This window comes from Carassius carassius, chromosome 23, assembly GCF_963082965.1.
Source record: "Carassius carassius chromosome 23, fCarCar2.1, whole genome shotgun sequence".
Taxonomy (NCBI): Eukaryota; Metazoa; Chordata; class Actinopteri; order Cypriniformes; family Cyprinidae; genus Carassius; species Carassius carassius.
Window position 1 is genome coordinate 18,441,614 of NC_081777.1, and position 20,477 is coordinate 18,462,090.

A 20,477-nucleotide genomic window follows, 5' to 3' on the forward strand; every position below is an offset into this window, starting at 1 on the left:
TATAGTATTGTATATTGTTATTAAAACTTCATAATATTTCACTTGATTATACATTTAGTAAGGAATTATAGTTTGGAAAAAGTCTTTGGAAAAAGTCTAACTAGTAAAATGTTTACAGGTTATGTGAAAACTAGTACAAGTGTATAAATAAATAAAAAGAGATGCACACATGTTTATGATCTCTACTGAATAAAGTGCTTCATCCTTTTTTTCTGAGGAAATCCATTTCTCAAATCCTCAACCACATCACATCTTTTTGGGGTGAATTGTCTTATTCCTCTCATCCTGAAGCAAACAGTAAAATAAAAAAACTTTAACAGTCTCGCTGCATTTTCTTCTGTTGTGTGGGCGTATTCAAGCCGCGCGCTTCAGTGAAACATTAGAATCTGAATAGCGTGTTCAGCGCAGGGCGTGGTCGCATTAGAAGATAATGAACTGAGACGTGAAAAACGGACACCGCATAGTTTTCATATGGATTACTTTATCACAGAATATTTGTTTTCAGCGGCACTTATTTAGTTTAAAAGTAGACATGTCAAGCTTTCTATGGATATCTCTCTCATGTCTCTTCGTTGAGTATTCACTGAGTTACAGTTCATTTTAATGATGCATTTGTAAATGAAGATCAGCGCAGACAAAAGCTCCAGACAGCACACCTTGTTTGTTATCTTTATTCAAGAGTCAAGAGGCATTTATTCGTCATTTGCATAGTTAACACTGGGGAAAACTGGGCATTGAAATGCTTGTGACGAGGCTCAGACATACAGTGACAATAACAAGACAGAAGACATAGACATACATGGAGAGCACTGAGGTTCTTGAGTGACTACAGTGCCCATAGACAGAAAGACATGGACAGAGCATTATATACAAATAAGTGGAAGTAACAGGTACAATAAAGGTAATCAGTGTTTAGAGTTATGGTGTACATAAGAAGTCCTGAGGTAATATTATGATTACTGGGGTAGAACGGTGTCTGAAATGTCTTTGTAGAGTGACATAGAGCTACATGGAGGAAAATTAAAGTGGCAGTGCAGATGCAATAAATAAACTTAAGAGCAGCACACATTCAGATGTATTCCCGAGTAGAGCAATGTCCAAATGTCATTGTGGAGTGTCACAGAGTAACATGAAGGAATATTAAAAGAAGTGGCAGTGCAAGTACAATGAAAGTAAACATAAGAGCAGCATGTATTCCGTTGTTTTTTTTATTTTTATTTTTTAGATGGAGGAGTCTTAAGTAGTCTTATGGCTTGAAGATAGAAGCTGTTCTTAAGCCTGGTTGTCCGTGATCGGTTGGATCGGAAACGTCTGCCAGATGGCAGTGTGGCAAACAGGTGATGAGCAGGGTGAGTGCGGTCCTTAAAGATGCTGCGAGCCTTTCTCAAGCAGCGAGTTTGATAGATGTCCTGTAAGGCTGGTAGTTTATGTCCAATGATGAGCTCTGCTGTTCTCATCACTCGCTGAAGAGCTTTGCGGTCTAAAGAAGAGCAGTTGCCATAGCATACAGTAATGCAGCTGGTCAGAATGCTCTCAATAGTGCAGTGGTAGAAGTTTGACATGATGTTAGAGGAGATGCCAAACCTTTTCAATCTCCGCAGGAAGTAGAGACGCTGACAGGCTGTTCTCACTATGGTCTCTGAGTGAAGGCTCCAGGAAAGATCCTCAGAGATGTGAATGCCAAGGAACTTGTAGCTTTTAACTGTCTCTACTATCTCTCCGTTGATATGAAGGGGAACGTGAGCCTCTCTCTGTGACTTCCTGTAGTCCACAATCATCTCCTTGGTCTTGCTGATGTTTAGAGAGAGATTGTTATCAACACACCATGCTGTGAGTGCATAACCTCATCTCTGAAGGATGTCTCATCGCCATTAGTGATGAGTCCTAGGATAGTAGTATCGTCAGCAAATTTGATGATGATGTTGGAGCTATGCTTAGCAGAGCAGTCATAAGTGAACAGGGAGTACAAGAGAGGACTGAGTACACATCCCTGTGGGGCACCAGTGCTGAGTATAAGTGAGGAGGATATGTGATTGCCAATTCTGACCACCTGGGGTCTTCCGGTCAGGAAGTCCAGGACCCAGTTACATAAGTGACTGTTAAGACCCAGATTTTTCAGTTTGGCTATAAGTTTGGTAGGGATGATGGTGTTAAATGCAGAGCTGTAATCAACAAACAGCATCCGCACATTGGTGTCTCTTCCCTCCAAGTGTTCTAGTGTATGTATGTATATATATATATATATATATATATATATATATATATATATATACATACATACACATACATATATATATATATATATATATATATATACATACATACATACACATACACATACACGCACACACACACACACACACACACACACACACACACACACACACACACACACAATTGCATAATAAATGAAAAGAAAATAGAATACAAAAATATTAGAAAAGTAGTTAAAATAATAGAATTAGAATAGTGAGTGTTAGAGGGTCAAATAAAGATAGAAGAGATGGGTTTAAAGCCGATTCTTGAAGATGGCTAAGGATTGAGTTGAAGAGGTCATTCCACCAGGAGGGAACATTTAATTTAAAAGTCCATAAAAGTGATTGTGCTTCTTTGGAATGGCACAATCAAGTGACGTTCACTTGCAGAACGCAAGCTTCTAGAGGGCACATAAGTCTGAAGTAACAAATTTAGGTAAATGGGTGCAGAGCCAGTGGTAGTTTTGTAGGAAAACATCAATGCCTTGAATTTTATGCGAGCAGCTACTGGAAGCCAGTGCAAATTGATAAACAGAGGTGTTACGTGTATTCTTTTTGGCTCATTAAAAATTAATCTTGCTGCCGCGTTCTGGATTAATTGTGAAGGTTTTATGGAACTGGTTGGAAGACCTGCCAAGAGGGCATTGCAATAGTCCAGCCTAGACAGAACAAGAGCTTGACCAAGGAGTTGTGCAGCATGTTCCGAAAGAAAGGGCCTGATCTTCTTGATGTTGAATAAAGCAAATCTGCAGAATCAGACAGTTTTAGCAATGTGGTCTGAGAAAGTCAGTTGAACATCAATCATAACATGGAATAAATTCACTGAGGTTCAATCAAGACGAGCAGAGATGGATCCGCCGAATCGACGATCTCAGGTAACCAGTTTTATTTGTTTTGATGTTAAATATGTCAAATGTATCGTCTTGATTGAACTTCAGTGAACTTATTCCATGTGTTCCATGTGCCGTTTAATATCAACCAATAAGATTCCATGTACGATATCGCGTTTTCATTGGTCAGTCGTTGAAGCCTATTTCTGATTGGTTGTTGCCGTTTTGACAGCGTTTATGCCAAGAGCAAAGAGAAAGAAATTGAAGAGAAGAGTACTTGGCCATGCGCGAACCCACGAGACGCAGTCTATGCACATACACGCTTACTTTAAGCGAAGAGGAGAGATTTGCGATTGCACTGAACACGTTTTAAGTGCAGGCATACTCTCTGAGCGAGCCCAGAGAAGATTCTTACAAGAGCAACGTGTATCTGAGAGTGCACGCCCAGTTCCCGCGCGAGCAGAGAGATTCACGCTCCGCACATTATATTCTGCGCGCGAGCAGAGAGATTCCTGCTCGTGCACATTATATTCCGTGTGCGAGCAGAGAGATTGACGCTCGCGCATTATATTAATGTACTTTCACGCTACAATTATGCGATATCGACATTTGACAGGGAAATAACGCCATAAAAGTGCAATTTAAGTTCTTTTCGGAGTTATCAGGAGAAAATGACTCATAACTAATCGACTCCAGAGGATTAAAATTCATGTGTTTTTGACCCTTTTGGCCTTCCATACTCCATTTCACCTCGTGCATAACAATGCCCTTCAGCCATGATTTATTCACGAAAGTGAAAGTCATGAAATTTGCCAAGTATGGTAACCTATACTCGGAAGTGGTGCTCTGCATTTAACCCATCCAAGTGCAGACACACAGCAGTTTGTAGGGAACACACACCCAGAGCAGTGGGCAGCTATTTGCTCCAGCGCCCGGGGAGGCCAATTGGAGGTTCAGTGCCTTGTTCAAGGACACTTCAGCCATGGGTATTGAGGGCAGTGTTACCAGATTGGATGGACAATTTCCAGCCCAGAATCTCACAAAAACCCGCCCAAAAACTGCCCAAATTTTAATTGTCAAAATAATGTGATGGAATATGTAAATCAAGGCTGATAAGGCAAATTTGAAATCCTTTGAACAAAATGATGACGACAAAATTATATAAATATAACATTAGATAAATTTACCAGTATCGGGCAAATAGCCTACAAAGAATTAGACTAACGAACATGAATACAATATGCAAGGAGACAGTCAAAACGGCAATTAAGAAATTATTCTGACGTTGTTTCGAGGGTATCAGTTAATCAAATTTAAATGCAAAAAGTGGCCAATGAAAGTAATAGGGAAAAGCAATGTAATTAGCAGGTATATCACACTCGTTCATGCACCGTAATAGGGAAAAGCAATGTAATTAGCAGGTATATCACACTCGTTCATGCACCATGACACTAAAAACATTGTCATTCATTGAAACATACTGAATCCGCGATAAAAAAAAAAATAATAATATATATATATCAGAGGTGGAAAGAGTACAAAAATATTCTACTCAAGTAAAAGTACCATTACATTAATGAAATTTTACTTAAGTACAAGTAAAAGTACCAGTCTAAAAATCACCTCAGGTTAAAGTAAAAAGTAGCTCATTTAAAATTTACTCAGAGTAAAAATTACTTAGTTACATTTTAACAGTGGGAGGGAGTCAAAAATGGGACAGGCCAAGGGTGTCAAACTCAGTTCCTGGAGGGCCACAGTCCTGCACAGTTTAGATTTAACCCTAATTAAACACACCTGATCCAGCTAATCTAATCATTTAGGTTTATTTGAAAACTACATGATATGTGTGCTGGAGCAGGGTTAGAACTAAACTCTGCAGGGCTACGGCCCTCCAGGAACTTTGTTTGACACCCCTGGGATAGGTCTATTAATCTCAAACTAGTTGTTTTTAATTAAAGGAATCAGTTATTTAGAATAATAAAACATTTGGGCTGTTACCAGGCAAATCAGTATCAACAAACTCATCGTTTAATGCAGAGGAAATGCAGAAGATTCATTGGAAGTGGCATTTAGATGTATTACACTGTTTAGTGCAGGACAAGAATGCATTTAACCTGCAGTTACAAATGCATGAATAATGTTTTGATATACAAGACATAAAATGTTGAATACTCATTTGAAATGATAAGAAATTAATTATAAAAAAAAAAATCAAAAGATACTTTAAATGTGAAATTAAAATGGCCAGTATGTGTCAGCAAGTCACTGTTAATAAGTGAGTCATTGCGACTGAACCGAATCATTTAAACGGTTGATTCATTCAGGAACGAAACACTGTCACGTTGCTCAGAGACGCAAAACTGTGCTTTGGTGGCTGTGTTTGAAATTATTTTCTGTTGTAGAAATAGAGCTAAAAAGGCAATATGGTGTCTAAAAAGCAAGTCTCTTAATTAACTTGTTTACTGAACTGTTATATATATGTATGTATATATTCATGATGATTTTTGGAGGAAACGATGGCATTCTTTGTGTGATTTTGATTTAATATATGAAATTATATAAATATGTGAATTTTCTGCCCCTATATCTTACATTTTGTGATCATTCTAAATGCATTTTAGGAGACTGAATCACACAGTGAAAGAACGCACTATAAATGCGCGTGCACATCATTAAAACAAAAATAGCACACTCCTCACCACTGTCTTTTTGGCTAATTTGTGCAAAACCTCTTGCTAAAATGTCAAAGCTTTATTTTAACCACCAATGCAACGATGCAATTATTTAGCTTACCTCTACATTCTTGCGAAGGGTTGATGTCTTGTCGAGATTTTATAAGCTGCTAGTTTGGTCTTCCTAGGCAAGTACAGCTTACACTGAATAATAGAGCATATATATATGGCCAGGGGTTCACTTCATTCCCTTCGAGTTCAACTTCAGAATATGACAGGGTTTCGTTTTCAGCTGTGTCTGCACCACTAACGCCTGTTTTGACCGTCTGCATCTTTCTTGTGATTTTAGCGCCAGTTTGCCCTCCTGCCCATTATTTACTGACGTAGTTTCCAGGGAGCGATTTATTTATTTTTTTAATTTTTTTTTTACTCAGTAATTAATGTGTTATAAAATGTAGCGAAGTACAATACTTTAAACAAAATATACTTAAGTAAAAGTAAATTTACAGATTTAAAAAATTACTTTAAAAAGTATTAGTACACAAAAAAGCTACTCAATTACAGTAACGCGAGTAAATGTAATTCGTTACTTTCCACCTGATATATATATATATATATATATATATATATATATATATATATATATATATATATATATATATATATATATATATATAAATAACAACAATAATGCCTTACCTTTGTGTCGCTCTTTTACACATAACTAGTGGAAGTCTCTTGTTGAGTTCATATTGTAGAACATAACAAAGAACTTTAAACAGTCAAAACTAATAAAGTCTAGCAGTTTTTAACGATTGATCAATCTGGACCATTTAAAAGAAAGAAGACAGGATCGCATAAATCAAGATATTTAGTTTTGTTTTTGTTTAATTCAAATGTGCTCTGATTTCAAAGTTGCAGTGATAGAGCCTTGTCATCTTACTCAACAAGTTGGTTGTGATTACATGAATATACAGTCATTCAAAATCAGATAAATTATAACTTATCACGCTAAAAACCTGTCACTCATGAATCATAACGTCTTTCTGTTGAGCCCTCACATAAGAGAGGCTGTCGACGTTTACATCAGCATCAGCACCTCGGCAGTATTTGTGTGTGTGTGTTAACTTTGTGATGACTGATTGGATGCAGTAGTCTACATGCATATCATGTATATCAGGCTTGTTTGTTAAACAGTAACCAGCCCAAATTTTGTCCATCCACCCAAGACAATTTTTACCCGCACAATGAAATTCAAAACCACCCAATCTGGCAACCCTGATTTAGGGTGGGAGAGAGCTCTGTTCATTCACTCCCCCACCTACAACTCCTGCCGGCACCAAGACTCGAACCTGTGTCCTTGGGGTTACAAGTCCAACTCTCTAACCATTAGGCCACAGCCTAACATGGAATCTTTTTGGCATAAAATGTTCTTTAAAAGTGAGTAAAGAACCCTAGGGTAGAACCCACTGTACTTTTCTGTAAAGATTATACTGATAGACACCATTAGATTTTTGTCTTCTAGTCACTGGGGTATCAGCTAAGTTTTAAGCATCTCCTCTGATGATGACATCGCTTGAAGCCTATAAAGCCATTCTAATAACTATATATTAAATCCTCGCAAGACAATTTTTTTTAAATGCCTTTATTGATTTGAGGACTGTTTCAGTATTGAGAAGAGATTAAAAATAAGAAAATATTTACAAAAAAGTTTAATTTCAGAAAAACACTTGTAAAGATAAAATCAGAACACGTAAATGTAAAAAAGTAACCGTGGAGCAGGATGACTGCATGTGATCTCACAGGTATTTAGCACAAATATAACCCATTAAGTTTAAACAGTCTTCATCTTTCCAACGTTTATCTATGGGGTTAAAAAATGAAATATGTCATTTTCATCATTATCGTCCTGTTAGAATCAAAATAAAATAGAATGTTTAAGACGTGTTTGACAAATGACCCATTTCTTGTTACTGGCTGATGTGAAATTATACGATTGCGAATAATTGTAAAATAAAAAACAACAACACTGCAATCCTACTGTCGAAGTTGAACTCCCCACACCACAGTTCTCGATTTTCAGGTTGTCCAGGGGCCCAGTTGTTGAAGTCATAAGTTCCATCAGTCCACAACCAACCTCCTTCCTAAAGAGCAAATACATTTGTTATAAGAGTGCTCTACTGTACTTAGACTCCATTTAGAAGGTCATGTAGTTTAGCTTTGAAGAAGTCAAACCATCTTCACAAACTTTGGAGATTTTAGTCATGACAAACATACTAGACAAAGTAAAACAAAAAAGGCCACATAAATTTACTTGTTCAGCATCATGAGTACCAAACCAACAGCGTGTGGAAGAAGAAGGCAACAGACTCAGGAGAAAATCGTTTTCTATTTTACAATGTACAGATGCGAGATTTGCATCCAGACTTTGGTATTTCCTCTAAAAACATAGATTTTTTTATTGTCAATACAAAACAGTCTTTTTTTTTTTTAGCATAAAGCATTTTTAAACTATTTTTAGTCATTTTCAAACAAAGTCTGATCTGACTGATATTTTTGCTCAGTATGAGTTTTCTGTCAAATTTATTTACATAAGGAAGTTTTATTTTTAAAATAATAAAAATCACCCTGTAACTAACTCTTTACCTCTGCTGTGACCCAGTTGACCGCCTGAGAGAAGAACTTGTAGCATCGGACTCCAAAATTTGTCCATCCATGGGGGCATTTTTGAACTAAATGAACTATACAGTAAATAAACATAAGAAATATTATAATAATATTGATAAATATTATTTGTATGAATATCATACATTTCCTGCTATCCTTCTCCATAAAGCTAAAAAACATCAACGGTTTGGCAGAAAAGCTTTTAAAATTCATCAATGAGGAGTTTTTACAAATAAATATATTTGTTACCTTCTGCGTTCCCCATGGAGAACACAATGAAAAGAAGCAGAAGACTTCTCAGCATTGCCATGATGAAACTGAAAAATAAAAGTTAAAGTATTAAATTAAAAGTATGTCTTATACAGCACAGGATTGTCAATGTAATTTAAGGACAAATATACTTTAAGTCAAAAGGTTATTCAGTAGGTCTCTGTGCCAAAACTCACCTTGGTTTTTAGATTGTTGCCTTTAGAATCTCAGAGGATGATTTTGTGAAGTTCCAGAAAGAGCCATGCTTTTATACTTTACTAGTCAAGTAGAGGCGTCACGTGCCTCCTCAGATTTCTGAGCCAAGTGGATTTTGAATGCAGCTTCCGAAAGACAACAAAAAATGTGACCTTAACTCACAAGGCTCGACATTAACGCTTGTCCGGGACAAGTGGATTTTGTGAAGGGACAAGTGAAAGAGAATTTCACTTGCCTGACCGGACAAGTAACCCAATCAAAATTTTTATAACAAACAATAACTAGGGCAGCAACGTAACTGTGGCAAGTATGGTTCTGATTTTATTACTTTCAGTGTAAATCGTGACTAATAATAGATAATGTATTGACAGGATCAAGGTATAATATATGCAACATCACACGACCAGGAGTGATGTTTTGCCGACTTTCAGCTCGATTCCAAATGTGAAATTGATTTTATACAACTTAAGTTAAATAAACAAGTAATATTAACTGACTTACATTTTTGACACATTATGGATCATTTTTCTCCATTTCAAACAAAAATAGTTTTAAGCAAAGCCACAGTCGTGCATCTGCGAGCAACACACAACAGTCTTTCATTACTAAATTATTCTTTTTTTTTAAGAAGTCAATGATTCAGTGAGCCATTTATAAAAACTGTTACTTGCTTTATTTATTGAATGAATCAGTCATTTGAACAAATCGGTTGAATTAATGATTCCCTCATTAAGACAGTGACTTGCCACCACCTACTGGTGGTTTATTATCATATTTAAAAGTATCATTACATTTCATATTTGTATGTTAAAAAAAAAAGAAAAATACTGTAAATATCAAAAATATATCATCCAAAAGCATCTCTATGTTTTTGTGGTCTGTTTGTACAATAGAAAGAAACAGATCTGAAAAGGTGTTCACAGGAAAACCAGCAAGACCAACAAAACTTTATTTATGCCAGCAGTGATCCATGACAATAATTGATAATTTGAGATTATTATTCATTCAAAATGGTGCTCGGGCGCAAGTCATCTATATACAGTAGCTGACTTGACCTAGTCTGTAATAGTGGCATAACAGATTAACAGCAGAGTATATACATTGTACTTTTTGAATTGAATTTTCTGTTATTCTATGTTCATACTATCATATTTGGAAAGGTGGTCCTCAGAATGTTTTTAAACAGTCATTGGTGGGCCATGATTGGCAAAGGGTTGAGAACCCCTGATCTAGATGGACAAACATAAACTGGTTTAACATGTCATATAGGACATTATTGATTAGAGCCTGAAAAATAGCCGGAGTCCAAAAGGGATTACTTGATACTCTGGGGTGTTGAAAGTCATTTTTCACTCACCCCCTTACCTTATGTGCACCTAATAATATGCGTTGCGCAGGTCAAATGTTTTTTTTAAATTGAGGCTGGGGTGGGTGATATGAGCTAAAATTAATATCACAATATTTTACAAGGCGTCAAGGCGTTATCAATATTATTTTGTGATATGAAAAAAAAATTACAGGCAAAATATTTTAACCTTATATAACTAGAAAAATTGAGGGACTGGACAAAGACCTGAAAATCTTTTTTTATTTTTTTTGTGCCATTGTTTTTCTCAAAAAGTGCAAACGTGCAACATGAGGTATCCATGTATGAATTCAATAAAATTAAATATTGTGTGTTTGAGTGGACCAGTGGTTCCCAAACTTTTTCTGCTGGGCCCCCCTTTTGTAGAGAAAAATATTTTGAATGCCCCTCAACATCTCTTCTTTTTTTTTTTTGGTAAGTCTCTTATCCTCACCAAGGCTACGTTTATTTATTGAAAATACAGTAATATTAATACAAATTGTCCATTTTAATTAAATATTTGAATGTTTTAATATATAGGCTGCTGTATTCCTGTGATCAGTAATTTTCAGCATCATAACTCCAGTCTTCAGTGTCACATGATCTTTCAGAAATCATTCTAATATGCTGATTTGCTGCTCAGTAACCATTTCTGATTATTGTCAGCAGTGTTGGGAACGTTACTTTAAAAAAGTAATTAGTTATAGTTACTCACTACTTGTTCCGAAAAGTAACTGAGTTAGTAACTGAATTACTCTATAATAAAAGTAACTCGTTACCAGGGAAAGTAACTATTTGTGTTATTGTAAATTTTCACAAGTCAGTTGAAATAAGTAGAACAGACAGGTGTTCGTACATAACTTTCGAGATTTATTACACGTCAACAGACAGCAAGAGTTTTATCCTGCACTCTTTGTAAGAAAAGTGTTTTTGGCCACTAGCTTTGTAGATGCGTCACACATTACATGCACGTTCTTGCCTTTGACTACAATGAATTTAAAGTAATGCTTATATCTCCACCTTGAAAATGCCAACTTTTCATCGGATTGCTCCTGACTCGCCATGTCTGCTGCTGCGAACAGTGTTGCCAGATTGGATGGACGATTTCCAGCCGAAAAGCTCACAAAAACCCGCCCACTCCAACAAAAAAACGCCCAAAACTTTAACTTACAAAATAATGTGATACAACATGTCAGTCAAAGGTGTTAAGAGCCATTTTAACTGCTTAAAACTAAATAATAACGTTAGATAAATTTCCCATGGATCAAATGGTGGCAAATACATTAAAGAAAATTACCGAATATGATTAAAATAGGTTATGCAAGCAGTCACCGTCAAAACATTTGATTGATTTACAATTGATTTACCGATACCCTCGAAAAAACATATGCATCATTTTCAATGTCAACAGTCAGAATTTAAATGCATAAGTGTCCAATATAAGTGATAGGAAAAAGCAACGTAATTAGGTATTTCACACTTGTTTATGCACACATATAACAGTCAAAACTAAAGTGTTGTCATTGTTGTCAGTGTTGTCATTCATTGATAAATACTGTATGAAAATTAACAACAACAACAACAATAATAATCGCCATCCGAATCCATAGGTTTATCACTGAGGTGGTATGTAAATTTATTTTCACAGCGGTCCACATGAGAAACAATACCGCCCTAATACTGCCCTAGTCTTTTGTGAAGTTCATATTGTAGAACATTACATTTGCACAGTCAAAACTAAGAAGATATCTGTACTGTTTAAAAGATAAAAGACAAGATCGTTTAGATATAGATTAGATCTAAATAGATTATGTAATAAATTAAATAATTTAACTGTGCTCTATTTTAGGAGTTGCAGTAATATTAGAGTCTTGGTGTCATCTTTCCCTCAACAGGTGTAATTCACGTTTTGAGTGTTAAAACACTCTCCCACTCTTTACCATGTAACATATTTAGGCATATTATGATCACTCATACAGTTCATAAATTTAAAATTACATCCGTTATTGCTCATGAATCATCACGTGTGTCTGTAGATCACTAGTGATTGGCTAAAAGTACGGCCGCGACGTTCACATCAGCATCAGCACCTCTGCACTGCAGTTTATAACAACGAGATGACTGTTCGGATGCAGTATATGCACACTTGAGCTTGTTTGTTAGCCAATTAGCCTATACAATTTATATTTTTGAAAACCGCCAAACTGACCCCAAACCAGCCCAAATTTTGTCCACCCACCCAAGACAATTTGTAAGCGCACAATCAAATTCAAAACCGCCCCAATTGGGCGGGAAGCCGCCCAATCTGGCAACACTGGCTGCGAATCTCTGTGTAGCTGTTGCGTGCATAGACATGTATAGAAAGGCTAGATGGCTCAAGGCGGAGTCAGCTGTGTCGTCACTTGGCGGCCATCTTAGGTCAGGAGACTGCGCTGCTGCTCCCTGCTGCTGTGGACGGAAGGTGAGTGACATACGCCAACTAAAATGCTCGTAACTTGCTGAATTTTTGACGGATTTACAAACGGTTTGGTTTATTACAAACCTTATTAACGTGGCTATGATTTGTGCTTTGTGATTATGCCGATGTTTAAATTGTAGCTTCACGTTTTGAGAAACGCTTAACATTGCAGCGTAGCTGTGTGTTTCATGGCTGCCCTCTACTCTAAAGTGATACCACAGTCGACATTTTCAAATTATTAACAGGTTTCCTGAGACCAACAACGTTTCTTGACAACGTAATCTTTTGTCTAAATGTCATTTTGTGGATGTGGTTGTATTTATTTGCTGGCTAGCAGTGAAGAGGTCGTAAGTGAGTCACCAAGCAATTGTAAATTGGTGGGAGAGGCAGGGTTAGTCTTTCGTTTCAACATAGCTTTGAGTTACACATGATTTCCAAGTGGTTTGGTTTCTTAAAAACATCTTTACATTTGGATTACTTTGTTGGTTTTTTGTTTACAGAACTTCTGATTACGCTTGTGGAAAATGAGAGGAGGAGAGGGAGGGAGCTGTATTGATTATATTGTATTGATGGAAAGAGTTTTGTGTCCAATTGTGTCTTAATGTTTTTTTTTTTTTTTGTATATTTTGTATATTTTTTTTGTAAGTTTTTTCTAATTGTGTGCCTTTGGACCTAAGTAAAAAAACAAAAAACAAAGACCCATCTCTTTTCTCTTTATTTTACAGAATGGCAACTTGAGACAGATTTATATTATACATAAATTTACACGTATTGTATTTAATAATGTATTTAATAATGTAAATATTAGTAATAAACTAAATTGCACTATTTCATGTTTCATGTACCTTATAAATATTGACATCATTACTGTGTGTGTGTGTATGGGTATACCTAGTACTTTACCTGTCTAGTCTAATTAATATACTATTTTCTTAATAAACTCTGTGGCTATAATTTTTCACAAGTATGCAGTTAAATAGCCGCTTCCCTGAAGTTTATGACACACCAAGCCGTTTGAAAATCGGTTGAAAATTGAGCAAAATATAGTTCTTTCAGCACTACATGCACAATAGACTTTAATGTTATAACTGGACGAGCGGTCCTGTCCTAAGATGGCCGCCGTGTGACGTCGTCGGGTCCCATTAGCTCTCAGCGCCGGTAAGCTATCTAGCCTTTCTATATATGTCTATGGTTGCGTGTGTGTGACTGTGTGTGTTTGGCGCCGCTGGCGCGTGTGCGTAAAAACACTGGCTCTGATTGGCTACCATGAAACACATGACTCTGCCTTAGCCAATCATAATCGCTTATCTCGTTATTAACCCACATGCTCACTCGCTGTGTGAGCCAGGGGTGCGTTCGGATTGCATATTAAATCAATGCATAGTAACGCACCGCATTTGACGTTCAGTAACGTTAACGGCGTTGTAACGACGGGAAAAGTAATTAGTTAGATTACCCCGTTACTGAAAAAATAACGTCGTTACCTAACGCCGTTCTTTTAAACACCGTTATTCCAAACACTGATTGTCAGTATTGTAAACATTTGTGCTGCTTAATATTTTTGAGGAAACTATTTTTTCACGATTCTCTTATGAATATTTGAAATGGTCTTTTGTGTCAGAGCGCTGGAGTTCGTCAGAAAAAGAATGAGACATCAGTTTAATGACATGGATTTTGTCATGCTGCGTCTTGCTACATCCACAACAGAGAACAACACTGGGTTCTATTTGCTCGCATTTGGTGTAGGCACCTTATTTTGGTATTTGTGAATCTTTAGTATATTCATAATCTGCTTTACGTTTACCTTGCACTGGAATTCCTTTCTAAAACTTGTAACTTTCATGCTTAGAGCAGAACCATGCTTCATTTCTACATGGCTCCCTACAATACATCTCTAATTTTTCAATCAATTGTTTTTGATACAACCACAACTTCTACAACTGATAATTGATCACTCAAGCAGGTACTGCGAGTCATGTTCAGGTAATTAAAATATGTAAAATGTATATTTTGTGCTCAATTATTTACTTATCAGTCAAGTGGCCGCATGATAAGCAGGAAAATTATGCAGTTTAGTCTTTATCATCCTGCAGAGGTTTCTTTTGCAAAATAACCTGCTGACTGTACACTATGCCCCATCCTTGCCACGTCCCCCTTGTCTCTGTATCCCCCCGGTTTGGGAACCACTGGAGTAGGTGATTTTTGCTCTTAACTTGGTGTGGTGTCACAAGCTGTCCTGTGGGTGGCACTAGTGGGATGTTTTAGTAATCTAAGGGCTGACAAGAATTGGAACAGTTTCGCAAGTAAATAGGATGTGTTCATAAGTTATTTTCATTAAGTTATTTGTGACGAGGATGCTGTGGAATTTAAATCAACCTAAACCCTTTCTACAAAATATGGGAGAGCCACTGATACCATTTAAGGCATGGATTTCGTGTTTTTGTAAATTATGCCTTGGCCATGGACAAAGAGCTCTTGGATGCCAGAAAACGTGCTCTGCTAGTCAATTGCCTGGGGGCAGAAGACCAGAGACTATTTTAAAGGCTTACGGTTTCAGATAATGAGTACGACACGGCGTTACAAACTATCCGCACATTTTCGAGCCAAAAGTGAATGTGGTAGTTGAACGGTATGTTTCGCCAGTGAGGACAACGTCGTGGTGAAACTAACTGATCAATATTTTGCGATGCTTAAGGAGCTAGCAGTTACATGTAAATTCAGGACCATGGAGGAAGAAATAATCCGGGAACAACTCATTGAAAAATCGAATTCAACCTGCATATGGGAACGTTTACTACTAGAAGTGGACCTTACTTAAAAAAAAGGCTGTCACAATTGCCGGTCAAATAGAAACTGCGGTGGCCAAGGCCAAAGTGATGAGCGAACCAGCAGACAACACAGTAAAAATTATCCAAACATTGCAATATCAGCACAGCAAACTCAGCCGTGAAACAGGGAGGAATGTATAAACATTACAAAGAGCAGCGGCACCACCACGAGCACCCACTTCCCAAGGGAAAACATCCAACTGGTTTGGTTCCAGCATACTTATAACTTCCAAAAATGCCCTGCTGAAGAAGCTATCTGTAATGCATGTAAGAAGAGAAGGCACTTTGCTAAGTGTGCCATGCACACAAACATGTAAGATTTCAATTCTTGACGTGACTTACTGTAGATAATGTGTATGGCTCAAATCGGTGCATGTGGAACCACACAGAATGTAAATTTAATGCTGGATACAGGAGCAGCAGTCATTGTGCACTCAGTATTTCCTACTGCTACTCTCACAGAAGCAAAGCAGAATTTAAAGAGTTATGGTGGACATACCTGTGTGGGTGATGTTTTACATTACACACACACCACAGTCCAGTCAGTAGGTCTAATGCTGGGTACACACCAAAAGATAATCGGGCTGATTTTGGGCCGATTTCCCCATTTCCAACAATCCTAGCTATGTCCTAGCATCATCTTACTTAACCGAATAAACACCATTAGTGCAGCTTAAGCAAAATAATGTTACAAACATACATTAAACATTAAACAAAACAAACATCACAATCCCGACCTAGGTTGCCTCCCCCCAGTTGTGAAAAATGGTATGACCACTGCTGTTAGTTAGTGTGCTATCTTTCTTTGGTACTAGTACCACTGGACTGCACCATTCACTGGAAGAAGGCTCGATAACTCCTAGATCAACCATCATCTTTACCTCAACGCCGGAATCAGTCGAGATGGTACTCTACTATGAGTTTGTCAAATTAGGTCTGATGCCTGTAGACAGATATTGTGTTGTATAAGCTTTTCCTTTCCTGGGTTGTCTCTGAAAAGCCTTTCTGGTATATGTTTTTCTAGTTCTTTCTGTTGCTTTGGTGTGAGATGGTCCAAGGCTGGATAAGTAGGTGGCTTTAGATCATTGGGGAAGTACTGTTCATCAAGTTGCTCTTCTACTTTCACTGATCTTGCCCATAACTGTTCAGACAAAGGCCCCTTTTTCTCTTGCCATGGCCTTAAAAGGTTAATGTGGAAGATCTGTGACTTTTTACGACGATCAGGTAAAGAAATCTCATAGTTGGTAGGACCCATCTTCCGTAGCACCTCGTATGGCCCTTGCCACTTGGCTAGCAAACTGTTGTCAGATGTTGGGAGCAGCAACAACACTTTCTGGCCAGGAATCAGAGTCTTCTTCCTTGAAGACTGGTCATACCAGGTTTTTTGACATTGCTGTGCCTCAGACATGTTAACCTGTACCATCTCTGCCAGGAAGTCCGTCTTCTTCCTCATCCTGATGACATAGGACAAGATGTTTGCTTGCTCCACTTGCTTTGCTTGCTTGATTGTCTCCTTCCCAGGTCTCTTTCAAGACATCCAATGGTCCTCGTACCTGTCACCCATACAGCAACTTGAAAGGTGAATAACCCGTGGATGACTGTGGGACCTCTCTATATGCGAAGAGCAGGTAAGGTAACCAATAGTCCCAATCGTTCCCCATTTCACGAACTTGTGAAGCATGGCTTTCAGTGTTTGATTAAACCTTTCAACCATACCATCTATGTCCAACATGGAGTAGATCTGTTTGATATGTTTTGATGTGAAATTGGTTCCCTGGTCAGTGATTATTTCTCTGGGAATGCCTACCCGGGAAAAAAGCTGAAGAAGGGAATTAAAAATTTGTCTAGTTTTAATATTTCTGAGTGGGAATGCTTCCAGATATCTAGTAGCGTAATCTGCAACCACAAGAATATAATGATTCCCTGTCGTACTCCTTTCCAAAGGCCCCACGATATCCATGGCAATGCTAGTAAAAGGAACATCAATGATGGGCAGACTCACCAAAGGTGCTCTATCTCCTCTTTTCGATGGACTCGTCAACTGACATTCTAGGCAAGTTTTACAAAAATCTACCACAACCATGTACAGTCTAGGCCAATGAAACCTGCTAGCAATTCTGGCTAGTATCTTTTGATGCCCCAAATGTCCCGCCCAGGGCACTGAATGACCTAATTGTAACAATCGTTCCCTCATAGGAACAAGGACCACCAACCTTTCTCCCTCCGTACCTTGCCAGTACAGCCTGTCTTCCTTTATCAGATAGTGTTTTTCTGGGAAAACATTGTCTGTGTATTCAGCCTACTAGCTTTCTCAAAAAATGGTTGTAAAGTCTTATCTTGTCTCTGTAATTGCACTATATTATGTGGAATCTGTTCTATGTTCTATCAAAATTTTGGTGCCCTCAATTTTCTTTTGGTGTTTTTCCTGTCTTGCTTCATCTAAGCTATGGGGAGGTCTGGGTACATAACATAGTAGAGTATTAGTAACATTTTGCAAAGGGCAATCGATTTTTTTTGTGTCCTTGCTGTCCACATGACATAAAAGAATAGGTCTGGTCTTATATAGTTTAAATGGCATTTGCTGACTACCTGTATTACTACCATCTCTAGTTTGGGAAGTATGTGTGTATGTGTTAAAGTTACTAAGACTACTGCTAAAGTCATTCGTAACCTTACCAGTTGAGCTGTTATTGTTGCTTCTCCATCGCCCTGGCGGATACACTAAACGTCTTGCAGCCATGAAAGTTTCTGCCATCTCAGCCGTCTGTTTTGATGATGTGGGGTTGTTTTGCTTTACCCACATTCTTGTTTCAGGGTTAAGGAGTTTGAGAAATTTTGTCCAGAAAGATCTGGTCACCAACCTCTTCCTTTGTCCGGTGTCTAGGATTCATCCACTTATCATACAAGTCCTTCAGCCTTACTTGAAGTTCTTTTGCAGACTAATTTTCTCGTAGGCTGTACGATCTGAATCTTTGACGATAAGTTTCAGAGTTAATCTCAAGTTTATCTAGAATGGCTTGCCTGACATGATTGTACTCTAAGGACTCCTCAGGTTCCATGGCCACATAGGCTGCCCTCGCTTTGCCTGTGAGGAGAGGTAGAAGATATGGAGTTGCAAATCTCCATAGCTAATTATAAAGGTTGAAAAAATAAAATTGTACACAAAGCGCTTAAACAAATGTACTTGACAGACTAAATATAACAACATTTAACACTAACAGAGACATACCGAAATGGTGATGACGTCAATCACATAGGTTCATCATCACAGTCCCGATCATCTTGATGGTTCTACAGATTATCTTATCAGATTTTCCCTTGGTGTGAGGTGTGTTAAAAGTGTCCAAACCTGATTGGAAGAATGTTGGAGCCACCCCGATCACGAATCATAAATATTCAACATGTTTAATATTTACAATCAGAAATCCTGATGTGTGGGGGAACCCCAAGGACAAACACGCGCATGCTCTGGAGATTATCACATGAAACTAAACAATATCCAATCAGAAACCCTGATGATGATGGAAGACGGAAGCAGTCATGGTGCAGCACAAAGAGAAATTGATGTGGACAGCAGAGATGAAGGATCAGCTTGTTGATTTGTGGCAACAGCACAAATGTTTATACAACATGTCGTGTATAAAATCATTCCAAACACTGTCATTGCAATTTCTTCCTGCAAATCGTCCGCCATACTTCTGGAGTCTCGCAAGATTTCCTGTGTTCACAGTTGAGACTCTGGTTGAACATCTGTTCATGTGTGGTGTGCTGTCTTAGTCACATCATGGCACACCACACACTATAGGAGCAAAACCTATAAAATCTAGGATTTTTTATCCTCATGTTTGTGGTCTATCACATTTTGAAAATCTTATAAGATGTAAAAAATCTTTTGGTGTGTACCCAGCATAACCCAAAATCCCCTAAAGACCTAGGCCCTGACCTGTTGCCATATTACAGAATCCAACATGAACATTCTCTCCAAGACGACTGTGTAGTAAGAGGCACACAGACTTGTAATACCAGAGACCTTGCATGCACAGTTCATTGCCTTGGCTCATGATACTCACCAAGGCATAGTTCGAACCAAGCAAAGACTCAGAGAGCTGTACTGGTGGCCGGGTATGGATGCCCAAGTCAAGATGGCTATTATATCGTACATTACATGTAAATCTCATGACAAGACAGTGGTCGTAGAGCAAAGGACGTGTCATTCCAACAAGGATCTTTTGTTTGAGTGAAGCGGCTAGGTATTCTTCCTAAGCTGAAATCTGCATATTCCCAACCATTGAAAATTCTGGGAAAAACAGGCCCTTACAATTACAAACTGTCTGATGGACGTGCTTGGAATGCTTCGCATCTCACGCCTGTCTCTTGTGGAAAAGAGTAGAGTGTAATACAGGAGCTGGCTAACTTTGATCATGACTGTACAATACAACCATTTTCAGTCGTTCAGCCTGAAAGACAGTTTAGGGTGAGACCAGTACAAGCGTTGACTCGGGACTATGTGTTGAACAAAACATTGTTCATTGATTTCACATGAATAGTATTTTACGTGGGAGAGTTATAAAGTAACAAAAATATATAGAGTGAAGTGATGTTCTATAATAAATGTTATTAATTTGTTGAATTCAGGGAGAGGTTAAGTCATGTTTGACATGTTGGTACTATTCTGTTGAAACATTGGTACTATTAAGCAATTTGTTGTATTCCCTGGAAATGTTTTTGTTGTATATCAGTGGTTCCCAACCAAGTTCATGGAGGCCCCCCCAACACTGCATGTTTTCCATGTCACCTTAATCAAACACACTGGGTGTGAGATGCAAAATGGGCAGTGCTGGGGGGCATACAGGAACGTGGTTGGGAACCACTGTTGTACAGAACATAAGATAAAGTATAATTGTTTAAAAGAGAGTGAGATGCATTGTCGCCAACTGTCCTGTGGGTTGCACTAGTG

At 37.9% G+C, this 20,477-nt stretch overlaps 2 protein-coding genes across 4 annotated transcripts in view; one reads left to right on the forward strand and one right to left on the reverse strand.

The window, feature by feature from the left end:
- The window catches only part of LOC132101425 (galactose-specific lectin nattectin-like), a 116,013-nt gene extending 107,276 nt beyond the window's left edge, over positions 1-8,737 (reverse strand). Inside the window, exons 1-3 of one of the 2 annotated variants that reach the window (XM_059506378.1) lie at positions 8,674-8,737; positions 8,404-8,489; positions 8,072-8,197 (exon numbers count right to left, since the gene is read on the reverse strand). In XM_059506378.1, coding sequence (XP_059362361.1) covers positions 8,072-8,197; positions 8,404-8,489; positions 8,674-8,734 — 273 coding nt within the window. In that variant the 5' untranslated portion in view covers positions 8,735-8,737. The remainder of the gene's footprint in view (positions 1-8,071; positions 8,198-8,403; positions 8,490-8,673) is intronic. The other variant, XM_059506380.1, reaches the window with a different exon arrangement.
- The window catches only part of LOC132101423 (sodium/nucleoside cotransporter 2-like), a 67,846-nt gene that overhangs the window by 24,473 nt on the left and 22,896 nt on the right, over positions 1-20,477 (forward strand). The window lies entirely within an intron of this gene.